This window comes from Drosophila mojavensis, unplaced genomic scaffold, assembly GCF_018153725.1.
Source record: "Drosophila mojavensis isolate 15081-1352.22 unplaced genomic scaffold, ASM1815372v1 contig_136, whole genome shotgun sequence".
Classification (NCBI taxonomy): domain Eukaryota; kingdom Metazoa; phylum Arthropoda; class Insecta; order Diptera; family Drosophilidae; genus Drosophila; species Drosophila mojavensis.
The window spans coordinates 3,892,457-3,919,014 of NW_025318667.1; the positions used below are offsets into that span (position 1 = coordinate 3,892,457).

Genomic DNA, 26,558 nt, shown 5'->3' on the forward strand with positions numbered 1-26,558 from the left:
CCCAATGTTACAAATTCAAAAAAAAAAAAAAAAAACAATTTTGCATTTTTGGCCTATGAAATCGACCACTGTGCGCTGCTAGCAAGTATTACACAAAATAGAGATTGATATAGCAACCGAAATGAGGCGCCTCGACTAACAAATAAAGTTTTCCTCGTCCCTCTCCCCGTGTACAAAGCCAATTCATTCTTATCACATCTCAGCGGATCTTAGTTTGCCTATGCAATATGTGCCCCCATTCATTAAATATTCATTCATCTTATCGGGGAAACATGTCTGAATACTCCAAGAAAAAAATATGAAGAGAAAAGAAAACAAAAAATTCGTCATCTCCCAAAAAAAGGAAAATTGGAAGGAAAAAATAAGTATACGTAAAACATATTTTGTTACTAGCATATCTCCCCCTCTTCTCCCAGTCTCTGTCTGTCTGGCACATGTGTTTGCAAATATTTATATTACAGTTAATCAAACAGAAATCTTGACAAACAGGACAGCTTAAAAGCTATACAAAAATATGAAATGTGAACAAAAAATTGTGCGAGATCATTTTATTTGTTTTGCCTGTTTTATGCGCTTATCTCGCTCTATTTGTGATGAGTTATGATGAGCATTACGTGTCCCATTGGACTTCATCGAAGTTCCATGGGCAAGCAGCAAATGGTTTGATTTCCCAATTGGGCGTACGCAATTCTAATTAGAGAAGTCTTTGGCTTTGGCATGCTTATATAGAGTCTGACTGATTGATTGCCCCTCTGAATAGATGAAGCGACAATTGCGTGATGATTAATTAAATAACTGATTGATTGACTAATTAATGACTTGTTTAGCTGATTAGAGACGGCCCAACTGATTGATTAAGATCTTAGCTACATAACTAAGTGAATAATGGACCGAAATACAGTTTGAACGACCTAATGATAGTTTGACTAATTGAATTCCTGATTGATTTGATTGAATGACTTCTGAATAACTGATTGATTGATTGAATAGTTGATTGCTTAAGCGACCGATTAGCTGTTTAAATTCCAAGTGACTGATTGATTGACTGGTTGATTGGCTAACTAATTGATTGATTGATTGACTGATAGACTGTTGATTATTTAACTCATTGTCGGACAGATTTGATCTTCTAACTAATTGATTAACTGACTTACCGATGAACTAACTTACTGATGACTGATTGATTAATTGAATGATGTCGAATAATCTACTTAATCCACAATAATAGCTTGACTGACTGAATAATTGAAAGACTGATTGACCGATTAATTGAATAATATTAGTATTACAGATTGATTTTGTGAATTGATTGAACTGATTGAACTGAACTGATTGATGAACTAAATTATTAATTGGCCGATTGATTGATTGAATGATTATTCCAACATTCCATTAATTCAATGATCGATTGACTGATTTACTAACTGACGGGCTAAATGTTAAATATTTGCATGGATCTCTTCATATGGGTCAGAACCGAGCTTTGTTACGACTTCGTGAATGGGAAAGCAATAGAGAGAGATTTGGACATTCTTTATAGACCCAAATATAGATACAAATATGTCGTGATCAAATGTTTTAATCATACTATAGACAATAGAGCCCATACCTTATATATTTAGGTATGCAACTAAATACTTATTAAATAGAACACGCACAGCTGGCACGAAAGCTCTCAAGATGTTCTCTAATTGGCTTTAACTTATAGTCTTTATAGAAATATATGTCATATTATTCGGATGATATATACACTATACAATATACAATATATTTATATATATAAATTAATTATTAATTATTAAATTACATGCCTCATATTGCAGTAATCCCATTGGCATTCTCGTTGTTGCACAATTCGAGAGTTTACGCTTATGACTTATTGGAGTGAATACCTCTGTTCTAATTGGTACTCTCTTTCCAATTGCACTTCCAATTAGACTATACCGAATTAATGCTAGAACATTGCTAAATCAATCTAAAGATTGTGGAATCGACTGCATTATTTAAGCTAGTCATATTGAAACGCTTTGATTATATTTCACAGCTCTGATTAGCATTATCATTGCAGATTTTTATTTGCTTTATATATATGTATATATGAAAGTCATTTGTGTTTGTGCTTGATTTTGGTTTGTTTCTTTGTATTTAATTAAGGTATCAACGGGACTATATAAGGTTGTTGTTTTTCTTTTTTTTTTTTTTTCTTCGTTTTCTCTGGTTTATCGTTTAAACTTTAACAATTAAAACTAGGAATTTTTCAAAACACATGCCGAAAACGCAAATGCCGCTGTCTATATACACGAAAAAACAAAAAATACATATATACATATATGTATATAGTATATATATATATATAACCCACTTAAATTAGTTATAGCAAATCTTTACGAAATCTCAACGGAACAAAATAGGCAAAAAGTAGAGATAATAGAAACAAAAGGATATGAAACTTGACTATACATGCACACAGATATATATACATGTACATAACAATATATATATATATGTATACATGCGCATGTACATATAGGTAGATATTGATAGGATAAATCAGTTTGGCATGCCGACGCCCTGTTGAAAAGTGAGCGTCTCCTGTTGCTTCTTCATCTCCTCCTGCATTTCGAGCGCCAGCTTCTTATATTTCTCCGCCTCCTTCTCGTTCTTCTCGATGCCATCGCCGCGTTTGTACATCTGGCTAAGATTGGCGCACGCATACATGTTACGCAATTCGCACGCCTTGTAGGCGAACTGAAAGGCCTTCTTCATGTCCTTGAGCACAATGTAATCGGTGTCCTTAAGCGTTTTGGTCTGTGCCGCGGTGGACGCATCCTCCGGCTTCTTCTGCACGCCCGAAATATGCATCCCAGATAAATAGAAGCAGGCAGTGGCATTGTTCATGTCACAGCTCTTGGTGAGAAACTGCAAACCCTGCAAATATCAGAGCGAAATCAGATCGAATTAAGAGACGTTAGGGCTGCGGCGGTATAATTGGACCCAACTCACTTTAGGCACATTTCGGTCAATCTCTTTGGGCATGGAGCGTGAGACGAGCAGCAGACCGGAATGCAGACAAGCATCCGAATCGTTCAGATTGCAGCCCTTCTCATAGTACTGATAGGCGACGCGAGGCTCGCCTTTGCTGCCGCTCTTACCCTTGCCCAGGAAGCTATAGTTGCCATATTTATAACAGGACTTGGCATATCCATAGTCGTCACATGTTGATTTGTATACTTTGGATGCCTTCTCGAAGTCCTTCTTAATTCCCTCCAAATAGTCGCCCAGCAAATGGCACACTGAAAATATTTGTAAAAACAAATGCATATTTAGATTGTGCAATCGGATGGCATCTCATCCAAAGCTTTAGATTTTCACATATCATTTACAAAGTTGCCGATGTTTTGTTTTGTAATTCAATTACGAATACAAGAAGAAAACCTAGGTTATGTTGTTATTGTTGTTGTTGCTGCTGCTTCTGGTGTATTGGCCGCCTGCTGTTGTTGTTGTTGGTATTTACCTTCCGGTTTCTTTTCAGAATAGCAGCCAAAGCGATATTCAACGCCCAGCTTTTCCACATATTCCTTAACGTCAGACTCCTTTTTTAAGTCATACGCCATTGTGTTATTATTTTCTATGTGTATTTATATAAATAACAGCCAGTTTAGTCAATGCCTCTCTTGATGTTATGTTGGTATCGTCGTCGTCGTCGTCGCCGTCGTCGAATTTTTGTTGTTGTAGTAGCTGCTGACTTTATGTGTGTGTGTTTTAGTGATGTGAGTGAGCTGCTTGTATAAAGTATTCAGTCTCAACAGTGTTGAGCAGTCAAAATGGGTTCCAGTATATCAGTAATCGATAAATGTAATGCTTTGCGTTGCTTCAATCGTAGTTTGAATAAAAATAAAAAAGAAATGCGTACATGTGATATATGCAATAAGAACAATGCAAACGAAGAAGAAGACGACGCATTACTTTACGGCGAATGGATGGTCAAACAGAATGTAACAGTGCATTACTATTGCCTGGTAAAAAAAAACCATTTAAATTATTCTTTATGCGCATTGTTTTTTGCCGCCAACAGCTGCTATCTTCGAACTTGCCACAACGCGGCGGCGACTCGAGCGGAATTCTGGGCTTCTTGTTGCGCGACATACGCCAGGAGGCAGTCGCTGCCCAGAAGCGTAAATGCGCCTTCTGTCGCGAGAAGGGCGCCAGCGTGATTTGCTTCAAATGCCGCATTGTTTTCCACATGATCTGTGGCCTGGAAAATCGTTGTGTTTATCAATTCTGTGATGACTTCCGCAGCTACTGCGAGAATTGTGCACCGATGGATGACTACAAGCGGCAGCTGGTGGCCGACCCGCCCAAGTCGGCCCAGTGTGACATCTGCTTCCGCCCGATCTCCCCTTTTCTGCTCCACAATGTCACCTACGGGGATTGTTGCCGCAAGGGCTTCGCCCACCGCACATGCATGCGTCGTTATGCTCTGGCCTCTGGCTACTACTTGCGCTGTCTCTGGTGCCGCTCGAAGACTTTCCATGACAACATACGCCTTCAGTCGGTCTTCGTGCCCGACCGCGATGCCACCTGGGAGCGCCAGCCAAACGCCTACAGCGAGCTACACAACCGCCGTATGCGCTGCGAGCAGGCCATATGCCTGTGCCCAAAGGGCCGCGACTTCAATCGCAACACTTGGATTATTCAACCGTGCATCCTTTGCGCTGCTGTCGGCACCCACTACAAGTGCTATGTAGGCACAATGCGTCTATCGCGTGCCTCCGCCAACGAACCGAACAATTTCAAATGCAACATGTGCGCAGAGGTGGAGGCCAAGCTCCAGCAGCCCAAGCAACAGTTAACAACATCAGATGAATCCATTGACTCTTCATTCTATATGCCTAAGAATTGCAACGAGCTGAGCGTCGCAGCTGACGATGATTCCCCAGTTCTCTCCGAGGACGAGTCCTCGCTGGTCGACGCCACCATCATCACTATTAAGTCCTCGCAGCGTCTAAATGCTCTCAGCTGCGAGAAGCTAAACGAATTGGCAGTCAAAGAGACACAGCAGCTGCAGGAGCCACAGCCGTTGCCTGCACCACCAATTTCCGTTGAGTCAAGCGTCATTGAGTTGCCAGATACTCAACCCATATCAATTCAGCAGCTGCTGGCCGATTTCCTTAAGCCACCGCTGCCGTTGCGCGAATCCTTTTTCAGCGACGGCCATTTCTATCTTGTTGTTTACGAGTACAATGAAAACCTAGAAAATCCGTGCGTTGGCAGCTGCACCCTACGCTTTTCCATCGACGACAAGCGTCTTGGCGATTTCTCAGAGGAGACACTGATGCAGCTGCAGCTGGTGGAGACCGACGTTTGGTATCGTGAAAGCGATCGCGGCGTCTACGACAAAATCGATCAATATATCGAAAACAACATGTAGTGCCAAAGGGTTCTCCAATGTTTTAAAAAATAATATTATATTTTTACAGTTTCATGAGCATTACAAATCCGTTGTTTTTCTTTAAGTTGTGGGACGATAGTCGAAGAGCTTGGGCAACACATCGCCGCACTTGGCGGAGATCTTGATGTCAGCCAAGTGGTCGGCCCGCGTCTCTCCAATGTTGACAATGGCCACGGGCAACTTCAGGTCCTTCGTCTGCAGCACTATGCGGTAGCCGGAGAAGACAAGCAGACTGGAGCCGAGCACCAGCAGTCCGTCACTGGTGTAAATCATCTTGGCAATGGCATCGAGTCGCTCCCTTGGCACACAATCGCCAAAGAATACAATTTCTGGCTTCAGGTTGCCATCGCATTGCGGGCATGTGGGGATTTTAAAGTTTTCAATATATTCGGCTGGGATCTCGACGTCGCCATCGGGCCGTATCATGTCCGGTGCATCGCTGAATGCCGGATTCATCGAGGTGAGTATGTTTTGGAACTCGTGCCGCTCGATACGATAGTCGCAGTCCAAGCACTTGACCACATAGCCGCTGCCATGCAGCTCCACAATGTTCTTGGTGCCCGCCTTGCTATGCAAACGGTCCACGTTCTGGGTGACCACTGCTTGGATGCGCAGCTCGCGCTCAAAGCGCGCCAAAGCATAATGTGTAGCATTCGGTTGGGTTGCTGAGAAATTTGGCCAGCCCACAAAGTTCCTGGCCCAATAACGTTTTCGTACTGCGTCGGATTTCAAGAACTCGCTGTGCTGGATGGGTTTGTGATTGGTGCGCGCGTACAGGCCAACGCCAGCGGAACGATAGTCGGGTATGCCTGCCAATAGGGAAAAGGTATATTAATATAATTACAGTGAGAAATCCCTAACTCAGAATCGCTTTTCATTAATTGCGCCCAAGATATATTAGATAACTCACAGAAGCTTATTGCTATAGAGCGCTAGTCCAGCTTAATTCGTTTTATAGCAGTTAGCTTACGCTTACCCGATTCTGTTGATATGCCCGCGCCTGTAAGTACCAAAATATTTGGTCTGGACAGCAAGAACTCCTCCAAGCGTTTTATATCATCATTCAGAACGGGCTTGTGCTGCGGCACATATTGCTGTTTAATAACGCTGCGGCATCGTAACACACCACCCAGACGCATTGTATAATAATTAAAATAAATTTCCAAAATAATAATAATTTAACTTAGCTTTCTATAGCCGCAGCACAGACACAAATATATGTCAGCAGCTGTTAAATGCCAATATCAACTGCCAGGATGTTTATATATCGAATTATTTGATATATTTTCGTTTTTTGCTATATATATGTACTCTATTTCGTTATAAAATCTCGAATGTTTTTATTGTATTTGTGCGTGTTTTTCATTTAATGAAACAGCTGATCGTAGATTTTCGCGAATTATACAGCACTGCAGATGGTCGATTAGCTGTCAACGCACAACGGACTGCATTTGTACATATATCGCACGCGCAAGCGATAACAAGAGCGCTTACACGCTTGTCCATCTCTATGTTCAGCGGCTGCAGTGGTGAAAATTTGAGAGCAGCCTTTTTTACGTGTAGTTTTCTTTAATTGCATATGTATGTACAAAAACTAACAAATTGAAAGACAAAAAACGCGATTCAAGACTAATATACGCGTGTGGTTGGCTTGAACGTACACGCTCTTGTTGTTAGCACTGTGTACACATATTTGCATTTGATCTACGAATATATCGTACACGATTCACGTTCACTCCAACACACCCGTGTGTGTGCCTGTTTCGTGTGCGCGCGTGCATGTGTGCGTGTGTGTTTGTGTGAGTGAGCGAATGTGCTTGCATGTGTGTTGGTGTGTATGAATGTGTCGGCTTTAATTCGCACGCACGCCAACAACAAATACAAAAATACAAAATAATAGTATTTAAAAACAGGAAGGCACAACATAAGGAACAACCAAAATGTCATATCCACCGCGTGCGCCGATGCCGCCATATATGAATGCATCAATACCACCGCCGCATGTAAGTCGATATAAAATACAAAATGTTGCCCAGAATTGAAAATTTCTTTTTTCGCTGCTTGGCATGCTAGCTGATGCCTCCGATACCCCCGCCACGCAGCTATCGCAACTCAGCGACGATCAGCTCACAGCCAACAGTGTATCATCGTCCGCCAGAGCCCCAGCCTCAGTTCCGTGGACCCGTCATTACTGTCTTTGTGGGCAACATCAGTGAACGCGTCCCGGAATCGTTGCTGAAGCGCATATTGGCCACCTGTGGCGTTGTCATCAATTGGAAGCGTGTCTCCACGTTCGGATTTTGTGAATTCGAGTAAGCTAAAACATAGTCGGCTTCTATGCCATAAACGGTATCTAATTGGTCTTCCTCTCTCCCTTGCACATCCTTTGCAGCGGTCCCATTGCGGCGATGAGATCTGTGCGGCTGCTCAGTGAACTGGAGATTGATGGTAAGAAGCTGGTGGCTAAGGTGGATGCTAAGAACAAAGTGCTAATAGAGGATTACAAGGAGAAGGAGTGCAAGAATGGCGAGGGCGGTCCCAATGCCGTGGATGAAAAGACTGAGGACGAGTTTGCCACCAGCCAGATGCACGAACTGCTTGAGGAGCATAAACACGAATTCGAGGGCTTCGATGGCAGCAATCGCGGCGACCTCTATGGCAGCAGCAGCAGCAATCGCAACAAGAAGACGCGACGCGGCGAAGATGACATCAAGATCAAATCCTTGAACGACAACGCGCTCGAGGAGGAGAAACGCAATTTGATCAGCAGTGAGATCGGCAAGTTCCGAAAACGTGCCGAAGCCGACGAGCACCGCAAGGAGCTCGAAAAGGAGAAGGAAAAGGAGAAACAGCTGGCCAGTAAGGAGAAGGAAAAGGAGCGCGAGCGTAAAAAACAACAGCGCGAAGCAGAGCGCAAGAACAACAGCAGCGCCGCCAGCGGTGCTACCAGTGCGAGCGCCAGCGCCAGCAAGCCCTCTGTGGTGGGCGGCGAAGTGGAGGAAATTGTGGAAATCACTGACAAGGAACAGCCCGGCAAGGATCCAGTCACTCAGCGCAGTCGCAAGGATTCGGTACACACCATCGATGAGTCGTCTGCGCGCCTGTCCAAGGATCACAAGGAGCGCACCACCAGCAGCGCCATTGACGCCCACAAGGAGGGACGACGTCGCGATCGACGCTCCAAGTCGCGCACCAAGGAACGCGATCGTGAACGGGAACGTGAGCGTGATCGTGACCGTGACCGTGATCGTGAGCGTGAACGCGAAATGATGCGCGAGCGTGAGATGCGTGAGCTACGCGACAAGGAGCGTGAGCGTGAACGTGAGCGGGAACGGGAGCGTGACCGTGAGCGAGAACGTGAGCGGGAACGTGAACGGGAACGCGAGCGAGAGCGCATCGAGATGCGTGAGCGGGACAGAGAGCGTGAACGTGAGCGTGAGCGCGAAGAGAAGATCATCAAGCCGGTGCGCGATGCTCGTCGTGAAAAGGAGATGGAGGAGGAGATGCGCGAGCGCAAAAAGGCCGAGAAGAAGGCGCGCGAAAAGGAGGCCGCCTACCAGGAGCGCCTGACCAACTGGGAGATACGCGAGAAGCGCAAAGCCAAGGAGAACGAAAAGGTGAAGAGCGAGACACACTGAGCTTTAGCTGGGGTGAATCCAAATATTATACATGGTAGTAGTAACTCAACTATTATAATTCGGATGTAGGCTCTATTAGGTTTGAAGTAGTCAGTATAGTATAAGTCAAGACTATTGGAATAGACTAGGGTATACTGTATTTAAGCGAGAGTCATCAAAGCAAATAGAGAAAGGGTCCTTGCAGAATCAGCGCATGTCATTGAAGCATATTAATCTTAACAAATTATCATCAATCATTGCAGTATCGTCTGAAGGAGATGCTGCGTCAGGAAGAGCGCGAAAAGGACGCCAAGCGCTTGAAGGAATTCGTTGAAGACTACGATGACGAACGAGACGATGCACTTTACTATCGAGGCCGTGAGCTGCAGCAGCGCTTGGCGGAACGAGTGCGCGAAGCGGATGCCGATTCAAAGGATCGCGAAAAGGAGGCAGACGAACTGACCGAGTTGAAGAACAAAATCTTTAGCGGCGAATATGAGAATCCTTCGCAGGAGTTCGAGAAGGCGCGACGTGAAATCGAAAAACTCTACGAGCCGCGTATTCTGATCAATGTGAATCTGGAGGCGCAGCGACGTGACGTCGAGCCACTGCAGCAGGAGCAACAGGAGCAGCAGCTAAACGCAGAGCGACGCAAGCAACAGCTGAACGAGGATTATGATAGCCGAGACAGCGTGATTGGCGTTGGAGGCGGTGCGCTGGTGCATAAGCCACCGCCTTCGGAGGATTCCATATCGACGAACGATGATCGCGCCTCTATGGCCGACACGGCCTCCAATGCCAGCGGCTATTCCCATCTCAAGAACAGCAACAACAACAACATTAGCAACAACAGCAATCTAGCTGGCGGCGGAGGCGGCGACGATAGTGTCAGCCGACAGAATAGCGAGTCCAGGGACTCATTAGCCAACATCCATACGCCCACAATGAATGCCATAGAGAATGACCATCAGACGGTGGCAGCAGCCGCTGCGGCCGCCTCGGCAATGAGCATGCCGCTCATCTCTCTCACCCTCGGCAACAGTCTCAAGAAGAAGGTGATCGAGACAACGGGCGTCTTTACCAACGATGACGACAACGACGAGAACATCAATCCCAAGAAGCGCAAACTGGTGCCTTTAGGTGAGCGAGCGAGAGTGAGAAGGAAGAGATATAGGGGATAGGATGGAGAAGAGTAAAGGAGAGTAAAGGAGAGTTACGTAATGGGTTGCTAGATGCCCTGTAGAGAAAGAAAGAAAGAAAGTACAAGGAATGTCATAATGGGATAGACTTTCGCCATAAACCTTATGAAATTGCCTTTGCTTTTATGCTCCACTTTGTGCATATAAAACTTGGGTTGAAGTAGGAAAGCATATTAATAGATTTGCTAACTTGATAAGATAATCTCAGATCTAAGAAGAGGGTTATGATTCCTAAAAATGAAATAGTATATGCATATGATATGGTAGCTCTATGTGAAGGTAACCTAGAATCAAAGAAGAGATATTATTTGTATAGAAAACCCAATGTCAAAGAAAAAGAGTTATTATTATGTGAGGCATATGCGAGGTGAGAATTTCGAGCAGATTGAATTACTTAAAAGTTGTCAAGTTTAAAATTATATCATATATATAATATAAAAGTTAAGTAATAGTTATGGTTACTCAGCTTGTGGCATATATTAGAAAATTTATCCAAAGATAACATTATATCCGTAACGATCCTAATTACATAGAGCTATCTATATTAGGGTTAGTTAGTTAGTTAGTAGCTAAGGAATACCAGAGTACTTCCAATCTATATTCGAAATAATATCTATAAATGTCAATTTTCTGCATAGATCTATGTAAATTAGATATCCAATGCTCAAATTTCAAAACCAAACCAATTGTGGAACATTATAATAATATATGTATTTGGTTTGTCCATTGCAGATTATGATGACAATATAAGCAATAGCACATCATCGATAAGCGCATCACAGACGGCTGCGGAGCGTCAGAGTTCTGCTGTATCAGCGGCGACAGCTGCTGCCGCTGCCGTTAGCCAGAAGATAGCGAATGCAGTTGGAGGCGGGGGCGGTGGCAATGGATCTGGCTCAGCATCCTCCGGGTCAAGTGGCAAGAATAGCAGCAGCCAGCATGGCAAGCATGGCGGCGGCAGCAGCGGCGGTAGCGGTAGCGGCAGTGGCAGCGGCAGCAGCGGTGCCAACAATGCCGGCAGCAAACATCATGGTAAGAATGATGCAGCTGCATCTGCGGGTGGCGCAGATGCCGCCGCGTCAAACACCAAAAAGGATGAGAATGGTGCAAAGGTGCATGATGAAAAACGGCGGCATATAAAAAGCATTATTGACAGGATACCCACACAAAAGGAGGAACTATTTAATTATAAGCTTGACCGCAACGAGATTGACAGCGGTCTAATGGAACGCAAAATACGTCCATGGATCAATAAGAAAATCATCGAATATATCGGTGAGCCGGAGCCAACGTTAGTGGACTTTATATGTTCCAAAGTATTGGCCGGCAGTCCGCCCCAAAGCATATTGGACGATGTCCAAATGGTGAGTATACGCTATATATTGTACAACACAATATCAAATTCTTCACCTTCCAACATTAATAAACAACACACTCTTTCTATCTCCTTCCCTCTCTCTCTCTCACTACCACTCATGCTACGCGACAGGTGCTGGACGAGGAGGCTGAAGTGTTTGTGGTGAAAATGTGGCGTTTGCTCATCTACGAACTGGATGCCAAAAAGAGTGGCATCGCTGGCAAGTAGATGACAGACAGATGGCAGCGCCTACAACGGAGACGTTGCTATAACTTTAAGTTACATTTGTAATGCCTAGATACTATACAAAAAAAAAAAATACGAAAAAAAAAAAACATTAAAACCAAACACTATGATTATAGAAAATGTACATACATAGGGCGTACGTCTGGAATAGATTCTTTGACGAAACATCGCTTTAGCGTCAACAATTTTGTCACCTCGTGTTTTTAGCGGTAATTACAACAAACGAAAAGAAAACAATTTAAAATTAAATTCATATATTTGTAAATACACTCACAAACACACCTAAACACCCACTCACACGCAAACACCAATCAAACTGAATGAAAAGAAATTTGAATAACAATCGTGCTCCATGTACATTTCTATCTAAAAAGCGTTTTTTCCTTTGCCATTTTTTTTTCTTTTATTGAATTTTTTTTTTTTAATTTAATTTAGCGCAAAGAGCTTTCTGACTTGAAGAAATTTCTTCATATAAATTTAATAATAAAAAGAGAGAAAACAAAAACAAACTATAAAACTATGAAAGGGAGCAAGGGGGACAGGGATTGAGCGCTTGCGCGACTGGGCTAAAAATAACGGAACCAATTCAGCGCTTTCTATTTTTTGGTATATACAAAAAAAAAAAAAAAGTCAGTAGCAAATTATTGTTAGCCAATCGCTGCGTTGGTGTATGGGATAATTATATTTACAGTTTAGGTACATATAAACATTTTCGTCGTGTTGCTTACCGAACAGAAGCGGACGTTGCAAAATCGAGGCATTTCATTTTTTGTTTTGGGATATGTTGTAAAGCATTTATACTAAGTTGAAATTGATACGTTTAAAATAAATATACTCTACAAATTTAAGAAAATGAATTATCGAAAAGCAGAATGAACCAAGGAAAAGCACAACGCGCACGTCAACAATAACACGTCGATGGGCTTGAGTCAACATCCTGGGTATTGTCAATCGTCATGCCATTCGAAGTATTCCCGTTAACGAAATATTCTGATGAAACAATCTGGAATGGGTTGACAATATTATCACAAATGAATTTGAAAAGTGTCATAATAATGTCAATAAAAAGCCTACCTTCTCCACAATATCCTTGAACACATCACTAACGAACTGATCACATTTGGCCGATGTTTCGATGAAGAGCGCCCGATGTTTGCGCGCAAATTTACGGCCATCTTCCCGGTCAACGACACGATCCTTATCAATTTTGTTGCCAACCACAATAATCGCTATATTCGGATTATCACTGTAGCTATCCAGCTCTGCCATCCAGGCATCCAGTTTGACCAGTGATTCGCGATTTGTGATGTCATACACAAGTATGGCGCCCAGCGCCTTGCGATAGAAACTGGGTGTTAGACTGCGAAATCTTTCGGCGCCCGCTGTGTCCCACAGTGCAACCTTGTAGTCAATGCCATCCACATTCATGATGGCACTCTTAAAGTCCATACCAATTGTGACGTCATGATTGTCATCAAACTTGTTCTCAACGAAACGACGTATCAGGCTGGAATATGCAACAAACGAAAAACAATAGATTCACAATAGATTTGAATGCGAAATAAACAATACACTTGTATGACTAAGTCATAGAAAACGCTTATCTCAGTTTAAGTGTTTACATGTTTACATGTGTGTATGCGTGCGCAGATGAAATACGCAATTGCAAATGTAATTGGAATTGTGTTAAATTGCTTGCCTGGACTTTCCAACGCCGCTCTCTCCTATGATGAGCAGCTTTATTGCTCTGTCAGCCATGTTTGCGATTTGTCGGGTATGTATTTTATTTTGTTTTCTTCTTAATAGTTAGTTCATTTACGATTAAACTTAAACTATTAGCGGATTTGCTTGTGCTGTGCGGGGGCCGTGGGCTGGATTTATTGGCGTTGCCACAGTGTCGATTAACAGCATCGCTCCACACACAATAGTGTTGGGCTATCTATATGCCAGTGCTGTAAAATGACACAACTGCCATTTGTCAAAATCGTCGTTTGTTTTCATACGATAGCCCTCGTTCGATTGTCCGGCCCTAGTTCTTTCTTTTTTGACGTGACCAGCGAGAAAAATGGTTGGTACCAAGTTTCTGTGAATTATAATTCTTAAAAATAAATAACATCCGTGCATGAAATAAGAAAAAAATGTATGAAACACGAATCAAACTGTGCATACTTTTTGCGTCGAATATTATTTTTTGTGTGTACGCCTTAATAAACCAATTACTAAAGTATTCCACAAATTGTTTTTGCTCTTCTCGCATAGGTGAAGATCAAGTGCTCAGAATTGAGAACGAAGGACAAGAAGGAGCTCACCAAGCAATTGGATGAGCTCAAGAATGAGCTGCTCAATCTGCGTGTGGCTAAGGTCACCGGCGGAGCACCATCCAAGCTGTCCAAGATGTAAGTTGTTCATACATTCCCCTCTCCTACTATTCTATTGAATGTTTGACTAATTTGTGTTCTTTTCCTTGATTTTTTTTTTTGCTTGCTTTATGCAGCCGCGTTGTCCGCAAGGCCATCGCACGCGTCTACATTGTGATGCACCAGAAGCAGAAGGAGAATCTGCGCAAGGTCTTCAAGAACAAGAAGTACAAGCCTTTGGATCTGCGCAAGAAGAAGACACGCTCCATGCGCAAGGCCCTGTCGCCACGCGATGCCAACCGCAAGACCCTCAAGGAAATCCGCAAGCGTTCCATCTTCCCACAACGCAAATATGCCCTTAAAGCATAGAAAACAAATTATTGGAACTAAATACCCAACAGGCAGCAATAATTTGTTGTTGCCAATTAGTGTGCGCTAAGAATTCTCCTGAAAACAAAAGCAAAAGGAATAAGAATAAAACCATTTTTTTTAAATGTGAACATCCATGTGTATATATATTGTGTTAAGAAACGATAAACCGCGTGTAAATGTGTGTGCCTAAGCTGTTCAAACTTATGCTCCGAAACGAGTATATTGATATTGTGCTGTCTTGCTGCCCGTCCGTATGAGCGCGCGCTTTTGAAGCTAGAGATTTGCCATATGCAATATTGCTCCTATCTGAATGTTACTCTTGTCGGAAGTCTAGATCATACCGATGCGCCCACTGAGGGCGTGGTATATCAAGAATCTGTGTTATTTGTAGTGCTAAAGAATTGAAAGTTTGTTAAAATTTTAGAGCCCATATCAAAGAGGTACGGTAAATCGACTAAAACTGCATCGATTGAGTTCCTATAAAGTTCTATATAGTGGTATTATCCACGCCCATGGGAGGAAAATCGGAATTGACTATATAGTAATTTGTAAATATTCTGTAATATGTTGAGCTCTTCCGATGCTTGAGATTGATATAGTAAGGCCTCAAATTTTAACAATTTATGTACTATTAACTTGTCCACTGCTCAATTGCCAAAACCCGTATACCGATAGGAGGGGGCGTGGCAAATCAAAAAATGGAGCCGGTATCGTTTTGATTGTGAATGAGTATTTTGCAGCCGGAATCGCCGAAGAGCAACGGTCTTACTTGTCTGCCGTACCGGCATCTTTAGCAACACTGACTCCAGGCTAGCTGGTCCTATGATTGGCTGAATCATATTGGTATATGTGTGTGTGTTCCTTTCCCGGAGTCCATTTTGCGCTGTTAACACTATATTCAGCAACTTCCGAGAGCTGTCGAAGATTTCACACAGAAACTGACACGAGCTCTGCCATTGCACACATCAAGCGATTTACAATTACAAAAATATTCCACATTACAAAAGTAAGTAATACAAAATTGCAATTGTAAGTATAGAGAGTAATGCCGTAAAGCCAAGTCAAAGTTAAATATGCTGCAATTAGTGGCCAAGACACAAGGAGTGCTAATAAATTGCAACCATTTTGGATTATGGTTAGAGTTGGGACATTTTCCTACTAAAGCCTGATCAAACTTGCCTTTCTGCTCATAGACGTATCGCAGTTGGCTCTGCTTTGATTTGCTTTCACTGGCTTTAGTAATGTAGGAAGCTGTAGTTGGCACAGGTCATTTATTCTCACAACTCGAATACATACGGATCACAATACATAAATAAAATAATTTATATATTTCTAATCTAAAGAATCGATCCCAACCAAAATGGCTGTGAACGTGCATTCGACTAATGTATCATCGCAGAACTGGTCGCGCCACGAGATGTTGTCCTGGGTCAACACTCAATTGAAGGCTGAATTCACTAAGATCGAAGAACTATGCACAGGTAAGCGCCTTAGTCCTTGGCCAATTTGAATAAGTAGTCGGTATACATATACATATTGGACATTGAGGAAACTTCCGCTTGTGTTTTTTTTTTCTGCCAGGCGCTGCCTATTGCCAATTCATGGACATGCTGTTCCCGAATTCGGTTGCTCTTAAGCGCATCAAGTTTCGTGCCAATCAGGAGCACGAATTCGTGCACAATTTCAAGCTGCTGCAAGCCAGCTTCCAGAAGAAGTCTGTCCATAAGGAAATTCCGATTGAGCGTTTGATCAAGGGACGCTTTCAGGATAACTTTGAGTTCTTGCAATGGTTCCGCAAGTTCTTCAATGCCAACAATAAGGGAAAGGCATACAATGCCCTTGCCGCACGCGATGGCATGTCGATGGGCTTCGGTCCGAGCACTGCTAGCTATTCCAAGAATTCATCTCATAGCGCACGCTCAGTGTATAGCGCCCATCAGGTGCGCACTCGCACTTTCGTTAGCGATGCTCATTTGACATATCGCAAGGAGAAGGCTTCTATCGATGTGCCGGATAACAATATCGATATGCGTACCATTCTTCAAGAGCTGGAACGTGTCGAACAGGATCGCGATATGTATGCATCGAAATTGCGCGATGTCAAGGTCATTTGCGAAGAAAATCGAGAGACTAATCCAGAGGTCGTTCACAAAATACTTGGCATTATCAATGAGGATACTAGCATTGAGACGTTCCCATTTGATGACAAAACTTTCAATGCTGAATTGTTTGATCAACCCAACAATGGCAGGCAGTGCTAAGCTGCACCCACACATACACAATTACTCACGCACCCAGTCTTTAGTACATACACTCGCATATGCATTCACATACTAGGGGGGTCATCGGTCGCTAATAGGTTCACACACTCATACTTTGGGAACTGCTACATATACAGGGAACATCTGATACTATTTTCAATAATTTGTTACCTTCTCTACATAACCACTACATAAAGAACAATGCTTACAATGTTCGCGTTCAGTAGGTACTGTCTCAATTGTTTGACATTACTGCTCCCCATAATAATACCTAAACATCGTTAAGAGCCAATTTGAAATGGCCATAAGACATCTAACTACTGAACGCGTTCATTCGGCTAATGAGCAGTAATTCATCGCCTTTCAATTATTTATTTGGCCATCTCTAAGTGCGCTCTTATTGGAGCTCGCGTCAGCAGTGCTGCTATTTTAGCTTATTTCAGCTGCGTCGTTTGGCTGGAGTTTCGGCTGCACGGTGCCATCACTATTTCGTCGAGGTAAATGTCTTGTTCTCAGCGCTAAACATTTGAATATTCTGCAGTGTTGTACATTTTAGCTATGTTATAGCTATATTGACTGTTTTTCTCAAATAAAAATGCGTTATATTATCGTCAATATAATAATCTAGGTATATATTTGTTTGTTTTGTTTACTTTGTTTTTCTTAAGCGCTCGAATATATAATTAATTAATTAAAAAAAAATTGTATATTTTAATAAGTAGTTAATGTCGTATTGCAAAATTCGAATACAAAAGACTCATACTGAATATGTTTGGCACATTTGGTTAATACTATTCTTCTGAACAGCATGAAACAATGGCGTGCTGCGAATAACGCCCGATAATTCCTTTGAGTTTTTGCTTTGGTGATAGTTTTTACTTGGCATCGGCGATAACGGCTCACCCCAAAATTTGAGTAATGCGAATATCTTGTAGTAGGCGACCCTAAAAATAGGAACGTATGTATCTATGTAAGGAAAAAAACATGGCTCGTTCTTTGTGCTGAGTCTTACCTGTAGTTACGATTGCTGGCCGCATAGATAATCGGATTGATGACGCTGGAGGCCCAGGCCATTACAGAGGCAATGATGTGCAGCCAAGGATATGAGGTGTTGCGCTCATCATCCACCACATTGGCCAGCATCAGGGGCAGGAAACAGATGAGGAAGCAAACGAATATGGTGACCATCATCACAGTGAGGCGATTATCCTCGCGCGCTTTGCGAGTGCTCACTGTAGTCGCATATGATCCAGATGCTGATCCAGCCGCCTTGGCAGCGGCGGCTGAGGCGCCAATTTGAAAATTGTCATGACTGCGTATCTTCTTCCTCTGATGAAGTACAGTTATATAGATGCAGGAATAGGAGACAAGTATAACCACACACGGCAGCAGGAAACCAATTATGAACAACGTCTTCTTAATCGATTTGCCATCCTTCTTCAGTATCGTACACGAAAACGTGGTCTCATCCAGGCCCATCTCGCCCCAAATGCCCAGAATCGGTGGTAACTGAAATCAGCAGATGGTATATAGTATATATACAGTATAGTGCATTAGTATGTACATATATCTGTACTATTCACATATCTCTAGACTTGTTTGAAAATTACCAGCAACAGAAAGGAAACTGCCCAAACGAAGACCAGCTGCAGCGTTATTAGCCTCGGCTTATAAATCTGTGAGTATCGGCTATGGCAGGCGATGAGTATATACCTGATAAATAGAAATTAAAGTCGATTAGTTTATCTAAAATAGTTGTAAATCAATTCCAGTCCACATATATAGTTCCCATTCCTATTCGAGATCGAACCCCTACCTATTCAGTGTAATGCCCACCATGCTGAGCAAAGAGACCGCCACATTACCATAGAAGATGACGGGAAAGATCTTGCACAGCGTCGTCCCGAATGTCCAGCTCTGCAATGGATATATAAAAGGATTTAGTTTGATTTCAATATCAATATAGAATTCGATGTTGACGCACCTCCTGAAAGAACCGAACGGCTGTCAGGGGCAGACTGAAAGAGCAGAATAATAGATCCGATATGCTCAGAGATATGACAAAGGCGGTTGTTGCATGCTCCCGTATCGTCGGACTCTTGAGAAGAGCCAGCAGCGTTATCAGATTGCCTGGAAATTGATTCGTAACAAATGTATTCAAACATTTGGAGAGGAAAGAAATATAGAAAGGGTGACAGAGAGAGAGAGAGAGAGAGTGACAGACGTAAATGGAAAAAATAGGGAGACAGAGATGAAGAATTAGTAAAAAAACAATCATGAGAAAGAAAGATTATCGTAAGGTAAGAGCAAGGGAAAGAAAGAGAGGGATATATCTCTATATCGGTGAGGTGAGATAAAGAGAGAAAATGATAGAGAAAGAGGAAGGGAAAAAGATAGTAGGTGAAAGGCGGAAAGTGAAAGAATGAGACAACGAGATAAGAGAAGAAAGGGAAAGCAAAAGGTAGAGAATGAGAGAAAGAGAGAGAGGGCAAATTTACTGTCACTCTTCTTCTTCTCTGTACAGTTAAGTCGTTATAAACATTTTACACATATAACTGAATATCTACATATACATATATGTGCATATTATATATACCTTTCACATATTTATTTTACAGATTATACATATTTATACTCTTTGACTAAGAAATCGTATTTTTATTATAGGGTGACCAAACAATAGTGCTATTACTTGCGATAGCCATATTCCAGAAACCAGTTAATTTATCGATGATGTTAATAATTTCAAATATTCGATAGAAATGTGCTTTTGGATTATGAATCGTCTTGGGCCCGACAAATGAATGGAAATTCCGAACTGCCGACTCTGTTGACCGGCAGTGATTTATATGCATCATCTCAGTCATCTAACGATAAGCATTTAGCATTATCATGTGAATGAATTGTCGTTCTCCGATTATAGTATCAAATGGCATAGATGTAACTTTCCGATACGACCAGAAATTACGTAATATCGTCGAGCACTCTTTGCTTCATAGCGATTTCCTTTGCTATGGCTGCTCGTGCTTTGCTCAATCAGTCAGTCGACCAATCAATCAATCAATCAATATATTTTATATTTTAAATGTAAACTGATTGAGAAGCGTTCTCCAATCTCCACTTACCAAACACGCCGATGGTCACAAATACGCAGGCACAGATGGCAGCGAAAAGCGTTGCGGAATGCGGGTATATCGACTGAGTGGGGGCATCCATGCTGCAAAGCGGAACACAAAAACACACATTTATTAATTATGATTATCATTATTATTTTATTATTAGCTAATTTTGGAATTTACAATAAAATGCGCTAATCATATGTATAAATACCATATATGAATATGTACTTATATATTTGTTTATATATGGAGATCAGTTGAGTACCTGTTCGATCAATATTTCTTTGAGGCGAGGGCGAGTGTGTTCGACTATGGTATACCCTAACTAACAGTTTTGCACTCTATATTCATATCTATATATTATTTCATGTGGGATTTGATTGGTTGAAAGCTTATGGATCATTAAAAGCAATCTTGATCTAGGCGTCATATAGTAAGACCTACAGGAATTAGTCTCTAATAGGATCTGAGATGGACAGACAGAGGAAGCTCGACTTCCTGTTGAATACTACATACTACCTATTGTATAGAGTTTATGGGATCCCCCAATAAATTCCCAATTAGCATAAAAACCTAAAGTCATTCCAGATTTCATCTTCCTCAGTCGGGTAAGTTTTTATGCCTAACAATCTATAGTTGTTCTGTTTCTAGCTCCTGATAAATATAAAAACAAAAAATGTTATAATTGTCGGATTTACAATTTTTCATTTCCTGTTGTCTTTTCGTATTACGTTAATTGTTATCATTCACATTTCGCTGTAAGTGAAAATGTTGTAAAATCATCCAAATTACAGGCGCTATCAGCAGCCAAATGGGGAGTACGCATATCTGTATAAAGTATATACAATTTTTACGACCAATTCAAGTTTCTTTTGTGAAATTATCAAAAGCAAAAAAGATAAGTTCAAATGCAAAGGTCAAAAGTAAGGAAAATACTCCGAGCTAAGGAGATACTAGGTTAGGTAGCATAGAGAATCAATTAAAAGTGAGTCGCGAAGAACTTGAAGGTGAAGATAAAGAAAGAAAATCGTAAAAAAGCAGTAGAAATATATGTATATAATATTCGAGGGCCCTAAAAATATATTTATTATTATGATCGATTAAAAAAAAAAAAAAAAAAAAATTAGGCGATAATTTTGAAGCTTCTTGTATCAAAAACGTACGCAACTTTTTACACTATTTTTCAGTGTTAAAAACGTATTCGTAATAAATATACTACGGTATTCTATCTTTGAGGAAAAGCACTATAAGAAGACAAACAATCAAAATCAAATTCTTAAAATTTTAAAATGATTTTTTTTTTTTTACCAATAACATGTATATGTGCTGTTTCTACAACACTGTTTTAGCAGTGTTAAAAACGATTTTTTAAATCAGTAAGTAAAGAAAATGTTTAATAAAATTTAAAAATCCTTTTTTTTTTTTTTTTGCATCATGATAAAAACATTGCCTATATTTTTAGCTTATACAGTACTATAGAACAACTAAGAAAGTAAAACACTCAAAAAAGGTTGATACACATTAGTTTCTTTTTATTAGAGATCCGATTTAGAAATGCTTAACAAAAAAAAACAAACTTATTCCCATTGAACAGATAGATTAAATCTTTCTAAGAGGGACAATATTTACATTTAAAACTTATATTCATTTGTAAACTGTGTATTTCCATTGGATACAACACTGATTTCTTTTGTTTTGCAACACAAATTGAAATAACAAGCAAGAGCACATTGTCAAACATCTCGTATACCTTCCAAATTTTTAAGTTAGTTTCTATTTCAATAGAAAAATAAACACAGTTGTTTCTTCTGTGCGAGTTTTCGGAATTTTAGACTCTAACACATGTTGCAAGAACTTGAACCGAACTTTGCGACGCGATCCTCCACAACGAAATGTTGAACCCAAAATACAAGAAAAAAAGAAATAATAAATAAAAGAGAGAATTTATCATTACAGAGCGGGAGTGTATGTGGGAGAGAGAGAGAGAGAGAGAGAGAGAGAGAGAGAGAGAGAGAGAGAGAGAGAGAGAGAGAGAGAGAGAGAGAGAGCAATGAAAATAAAATTTTCAATTAAGCTCTGTTTGTTTTTCGTATTGTGACAGTTTCGTTGTTGTGGGTAGTTTTTTTGTCTCCCTGCATACCCTGTAACATAATGCCAAAACAGGGGATATTAGTTTGGAGAGAAAGTGAATATACATAAATAGTTTTTAAAGCTTTTCATGTCTGATATCGATTTGAATATCGTTAATGAATATGCCTAATATGAATTTCTTAGTTGTTCCTTGAAGGACTATTAGAGATTAGTGCGCTTATTTAGCAAGCAAAACAACTATCTGACTTTAGATGGACTTATCGACCAAAATAAATTTTTTTAAATAAAATAAAACTTGAACTTGTAAAATATGAACTTGAACGATATGATTGTAAAATATTTAGACTAAATATATTTAGTTCAATAACTCTTTTCATATTCATAGACGCTCGATAGGTATATGGCCAATGGTATATAAGTACTATTTCTACTTCCAAACAAGATCAACGAAATCATTGCCTAGGGTATTTGCTAGTCGTTCCTCCTGTCCACTCTGTTAGAGATTTTTTCTGTATGCAGCTGAAGAGATAACAAGAAGTGGCAGGTCGGACGCAGCGTTTCAACTGTTTTGCATAGAAACAATTTCATTTATTTAATGCCTACCCGGTCATTCCCGGCCTGGGACTGGGCCTGGGCCTGAGAGGCTTTTTATTTGTATTTGAATCGCTTGAATTAAAAAGCGCCTTGTTACGCATTTAACGCGATTTCCGGTGACTCTTTGCCCCAACCATCATTGAGTGGTTCAGCCCCTCATCCTCCTCATCCATCTTCTTCTCCTCCTCCTCCTACTCCACCTCCCCATCCATATATTCTTTCTCCCCCGCTAGCTAAATTGTGGTTCAGTTTCCATCAGCGTTCTTTTTTTCGGCATTCTCTCTGTGTCGAGCTCTTTTGGGGTAAACTATGCGGCCCGCTTTCATGCATGATCCAACATGTGTGTGCGGGTGTGCGTGTTTGTTGTGTGTGTGCTCTTCTTCCTCTCCTTGAGCTATGCATTGTTGTCTTTCCCATCGCCCTAGCGAAGGGCATTATGAATATGTCAACAAAATGCGTAAGGCTCTGATAAGAAGTCTATTGACTATTTCTCATATGCAAATGTATCTATATTCCTGTTATCTGATATCTACAGACAGTTATATATCTATGAGTGTGAGCTCTTACTAGTTTCTGTTAGGGTTTCCTTAAATTACCTTACTTCCAGCATACTAAATATATCATTGAAGGGGTGTTGGACTTTCAAAAAGGTGATTATAGCACGAACCTATATCAGGATTATGATTATACATAAGATATGTACATATGTATATTCCTGATTCGTATCTATGTATCTAGTTATATAGATTTTCTATCTATATAACGTATTATATACATTCTTGATCCATAACTATATATTCATATCTATGTAAATTTCTTATGAAATCTTTTCTATTGGATCCGTCTTTGTGGATCTGTCTCAGATCATTTTGCGATAGTCCAAATTTACGCAAATATCATATAACTTTTATTGTAACCATTAATTTAACAGTAGATCATTTTTCATCCTAATAAGAAATAATTTTTGATTTCTTGACATTGCCTTATAAATGTTTATGAGTTTTATTTTGTAAGTCCAACAAAAACAAATCTTTCATAATATAAGATATTGCTATATATGTATATAGTTAATTTACTCCTTTCAATAATTTATATAGGGTATTTTAGCTTCGGCCATAACTTCTGTATTTACTTTAAAACTTCTTTGGTTATAAAACACAAATTGAAATCTGGATATGCACAATATATGCAGCCAGCTGTGCGTGTGAGTGTGTATGGGTATGCTTCCCCCAACTAACTCCCCCATTCGCATAATGCTGGGCCACTGATATTAAAGATAAGCTGGATCATTTATGCAAGAAAGAAATATATGTATATATGTACATATGTATGTATGTGTATGTATATACATGTACTATATATACACACATATATACGCATATGTATATATGTAGATATATATCAGATCATTCACTTGAAAAGAGGGTCGGTTTATATGGTGGGCAACAGTATAATCATATGCATATGCTAGGGGCAAAAAGTGTTGTAGGGTTCCCCTGCAAGGCAGCGAGGGTCGCTCCATAAGTAGGCCATAAATCAATGCCATTTAAAGTCAATTAACACGAAATATGATTTGTCATATATACAAACGAATATGAACTTTAAACTAAGCTACTAGGTAATTTATATGCATAAACAGTTATGGAGCTATAGATATATTCTATATAAATTTTCGTTCTATTGTGAAATGACAAGTTACCTATGCTAATCAGATAGAATTTTTATATTCAACAAACTTCTCTTTAGATGAGGATATATGTATGTATAAGCTATAATTGGCATGATCGGCATAACATATAGGAATGGAATCTCTTTTCGACTTCGAGTGATTTGTAATAATTTGAAGGGAAACAAAATGGATATTCATGCATAAATACAGTTTTTTACTTTTTGAGCACACCTCGTATATAGTTGCGTTACTTTTAGAACCACCCAACTTTGCTTCTTGCTTAAGAATTCCATGTCATAAATTTATTCTTTATTATTGATTTAATGACATATTTTATAAGATACATATATTCGAGTTCGAATTCGATGTAACACTTGAGTAGTTGATACAATACTAAAAGCAAATACATATACAAAATTATGTGAAGAGAAAATCAAAAGTTTCAGCATTTTCTTATTTGTTTATGGGCTTCTCCCTCTTTCATTATTATTTATTTATGCGAATGTAGCACAAATGAAATATATGCAACTCAAATTAAGACAGCATTTTCGGCTGACTAATCGAAACGCAAACCCGAATGGAATTGCATACAGGTTCAAGCAAGTGATTAGCGTGATAATAAATACATGTACATATGCATATATATGCATATACATATGTATGTGTACACATTCTATAAATATTATTATAATATGATAATGAAATTAACACCAAAAAACACATTGAGATTGTGGCAGTAGAATTTTTTCTCTTCTCTAAATTGAAATAGGCTGAGCTTCAAATGCGTTCGCCGAAGATAAAAATTTATATATATTTTTATATTTATATAAAAAAAGCTGTTTCCGTCTAAATAACAAAAAAAAAAAAAAAAAGAGAGAGAGAGAAAATTATTGCATGAATCATTCAGCTGCCGTTGGTTTGGTCAAAGCCAAGCCCAGACGGTGAGCGCGGGGTTAAACGAAGAAACAACAACAATAGCAGCAGCAGCAGCAGAAGATGACAATGAATCGGCGACACAAGCTGTTGGCTATGAAACTAATTGCAGGAACTGCAGCAATAACAACAACAACAACAACAACAAAGAAACCAAAGTAAATAAGCGAAAATTGGGAAAGAATAAAACAAAAATGCGCAGATGAATGTGAATTCATTTTGGTTGAGCTCGATAAAAAGTCGTATAGGTGTGTGTGTGTATGTGTGTGACAGTTGCTGCAGATGTGCGTGTGTGTGCAATGACTGATGCTGAACTGTGCGCGCAAGCGAGAGAAGGGAGGGCAGATGAATTATTATTGTTGTTGTTGTGCAGGCGAACAGCCGTTGAATCTTTATCATGGCAGCAGCGGCAACAGGAACAACAACAACAACACAGCTGCTGTTGAGTGTTTCAAATTATATTTTAAAGCCACATATGCACACACACATATACCCAGGCGCGCACACGCATACGCGCAAACAGACACTTGCGCACACACACAATCATGCTTAACAGTAGCTATTACACATTTATTAACTGTTCAAGTTCGGCTTACCCGCTGAGATATTTTGTTTTTTGGTTGTTGTTGAAAGGTAGCTGGGAAATTTGTCGAAAGGATTTGAGTTTCGCGATTGCGCCACTATTGATAATTAGTATATTTCGTTTGCATTTTGCTGAATGCACTGGCTACAATTTGGCCAATAGCTTAAATCACAACTTTAAAAAAAGAAAACAAATCAAAAAACAATTTGATTTGAGGTATTATTAGCACGTCTGTACGCAGGTGGGCCAGGCATTGTGCTGCTCACTTAAATGTACACGCGATCATCTTTTCTATAGCAAATAACGGTATGACACTTGTCAACAAACGAAGTTCGATATTTTTTATTTCGATTTTAAATTCTGTGCTTAAGCGTAGGAGAAAAACAACACACACGTCCGAATCTAGCGGCGCAACAACAACAAATGATGTAGCGGGGGGTTCATGTTAAGCTGCTGTTTCTGTTGTTCTCAAATGATACTGTTATGCACATAAGGTGCGATCGATAATTAACAGTAGGGTGACCAGTTGGCTCTAAAATCGACAAAGACATAAAATCGACTGTTTCAGCTAAGATTCAAATGTTAACGGCCCAAAGAAATTATTTCTCACAAACTTGAAAATAAATAAATAAATGCAACTATTTGCAGTTGCACAGCACGCAAATTGCCAATTTGAAAGTCAAGAAATGAATTACACTCACCGGAAAC

At 40.3% G+C, this 26,558-nt stretch overlaps 8 protein-coding genes across 10 annotated transcripts; 4 read left to right on the forward strand and 4 right to left on the reverse strand.

Annotated features, from left to right (window-relative positions):
• Positions 1–1,563: 1,563 nt before the first annotated feature.
• Positions 1,564–3,618, reverse strand: LOC6585368 (cytochrome c oxidase assembly factor 7 homolog). Its single transcript, XM_002010964.4, has 3 exons — positions 3,515–3,618; positions 3,004–3,293; positions 1,564–2,928 (listed from the first exon to the last, which is right to left on the reverse strand). Exons 1-3 carry the CDS (start codon positions 3,612–3,614, stop codon positions 2,551–2,553), a joined length of 768 nt encoding a protein of 255 aa, XP_002011000.1. The 5' UTR covers positions 3,615–3,618; the 3' UTR covers positions 1,564–2,550.
• A 206-nt stretch (positions 3,619–3,824) lies between these two features.
• Positions 3,825–5,498, forward strand: LOC6585367 (G2/M phase-specific E3 ubiquitin-protein ligase). Its single transcript, XM_002010963.4, has 2 exons — positions 3,825–4,019; positions 4,076–5,498. Exons 1-2 carry the CDS (start codon positions 3,825–3,827, stop codon positions 5,429–5,431), a joined length of 1,551 nt encoding a protein of 516 aa, XP_002010999.2. The 3' UTR covers positions 5,432–5,498.
• Positions 5,450–6,842, reverse strand: LOC6585366 (NAD-dependent protein deacylase Sirt4). The gene is made up of 2 exons (XM_002010962.4): positions 6,429–6,842; positions 5,450–6,261 (listed from the first exon to the last, which is right to left on the reverse strand). The coding sequence occupies exons 1-2, from the start codon at positions 6,589–6,591 to the stop codon at positions 5,513–5,515; spliced, it is 912 nt and encodes a 303-aa protein (XP_002010998.1). The 5' UTR covers positions 6,592–6,842; the 3' UTR covers positions 5,450–5,512.
• Positions 6,843–6,945: 103 nt separating this feature from the next.
• LOC6585365 (RNA-binding protein 25) lies at positions 6,946–12,244 on the forward strand. 2 transcript variants are annotated; one of them, XM_044007595.1, is made up of 7 exons: positions 6,946–7,033; positions 7,366–7,455; positions 7,526–7,764; positions 7,845–9,069; positions 9,333–10,209; positions 11,001–11,632; positions 11,758–12,244. In XM_044007595.1, the coding sequence occupies exons 2-7, from the start codon at positions 7,393–7,395 to the stop codon at positions 11,851–11,853; spliced, it is 3,132 nt and encodes a 1,043-aa protein (XP_043863530.1). In that variant the 5' UTR covers positions 6,946–7,033; positions 7,366–7,392; the 3' UTR covers positions 11,854–12,244. The 2 variants fall into 2 exon arrangements, with proteins under 2 accessions (XP_043863530.1, XP_043863528.1); XM_044007593.1 differs by having other exon boundaries at positions 6,946–7,455.
• Positions 12,245–12,512: 268 nt separating this feature from the next.
• Positions 12,513–13,757, reverse strand: LOC6585364 (ras-related protein Rab-18). Its single transcript, XM_002010960.4, has 3 exons — positions 13,571–13,757; positions 12,946–13,378; positions 12,513–12,874 (listed from the first exon to the last, which is right to left on the reverse strand). The coding sequence occupies exons 1-3, from the start codon at positions 13,627–13,629 to the stop codon at positions 12,773–12,775; spliced, it is 594 nt and encodes a 197-aa protein (XP_002010996.2). The 5' UTR covers positions 13,630–13,757; the 3' UTR covers positions 12,513–12,772.
• Positions 13,758–13,839: 82 nt separating this feature from the next.
• Positions 13,840–14,728, forward strand: LOC6585363 (60S ribosomal protein L35). The gene is made up of 3 exons (XM_002010959.4): positions 13,840–13,939; positions 14,131–14,267; positions 14,366–14,728. Exons 1-3 carry the CDS (start codon positions 13,937–13,939, stop codon positions 14,595–14,597), a joined length of 372 nt encoding a protein of 123 aa, XP_002010995.1. The 5' UTR covers positions 13,840–13,936; the 3' UTR covers positions 14,598–14,728.
• A 90-nt stretch (positions 14,729–14,818) lies between these two features.
• On the forward strand, positions 14,819–17,213 carry LOC6585362 (microtubule-associated protein RP/EB family member 1). The gene is made up of 3 exons (XM_015160867.3): positions 14,819–15,606; positions 15,944–16,081; positions 16,182–17,213. The coding sequence occupies exons 2-3, from the start codon at positions 15,961–15,963 to the stop codon at positions 16,859–16,861; spliced, it is 801 nt and encodes a 266-aa protein (XP_015016353.1). The 5' UTR covers positions 14,819–15,606; positions 15,944–15,960; the 3' UTR covers positions 16,862–17,213.
• Positions 17,214–17,466: 253 nt separating this feature from the next.
• Positions 17,467–26,283, reverse strand: LOC6585361 (protein trapped in endoderm-1). 2 transcript variants are annotated; one of them, XM_002010957.4, is made up of 7 exons: positions 25,864–26,283; positions 19,987–20,078; positions 18,846–18,991; positions 18,678–18,778; positions 18,472–18,574; positions 17,874–18,370; positions 17,467–17,805 (listed from the first exon to the last, which is right to left on the reverse strand). In XM_002010957.4, the coding sequence occupies exons 2-7, from the start codon at positions 20,075–20,077 to the stop codon at positions 17,619–17,621; spliced, it is 1,125 nt and encodes a 374-aa protein (XP_002010993.1). In that variant the 5' UTR covers position 20,078; positions 25,864–26,283; the 3' UTR covers positions 17,467–17,618. The 2 variants fall into 2 exon arrangements, with proteins under 2 accessions (XP_002010993.1, XP_043863602.1); XM_044007667.1 differs by lacking the exon at positions 25,864–26,283 and adding an exon at positions 21,731–21,835.
• Positions 26,284–26,558: the final 275 nt, after the last annotated feature.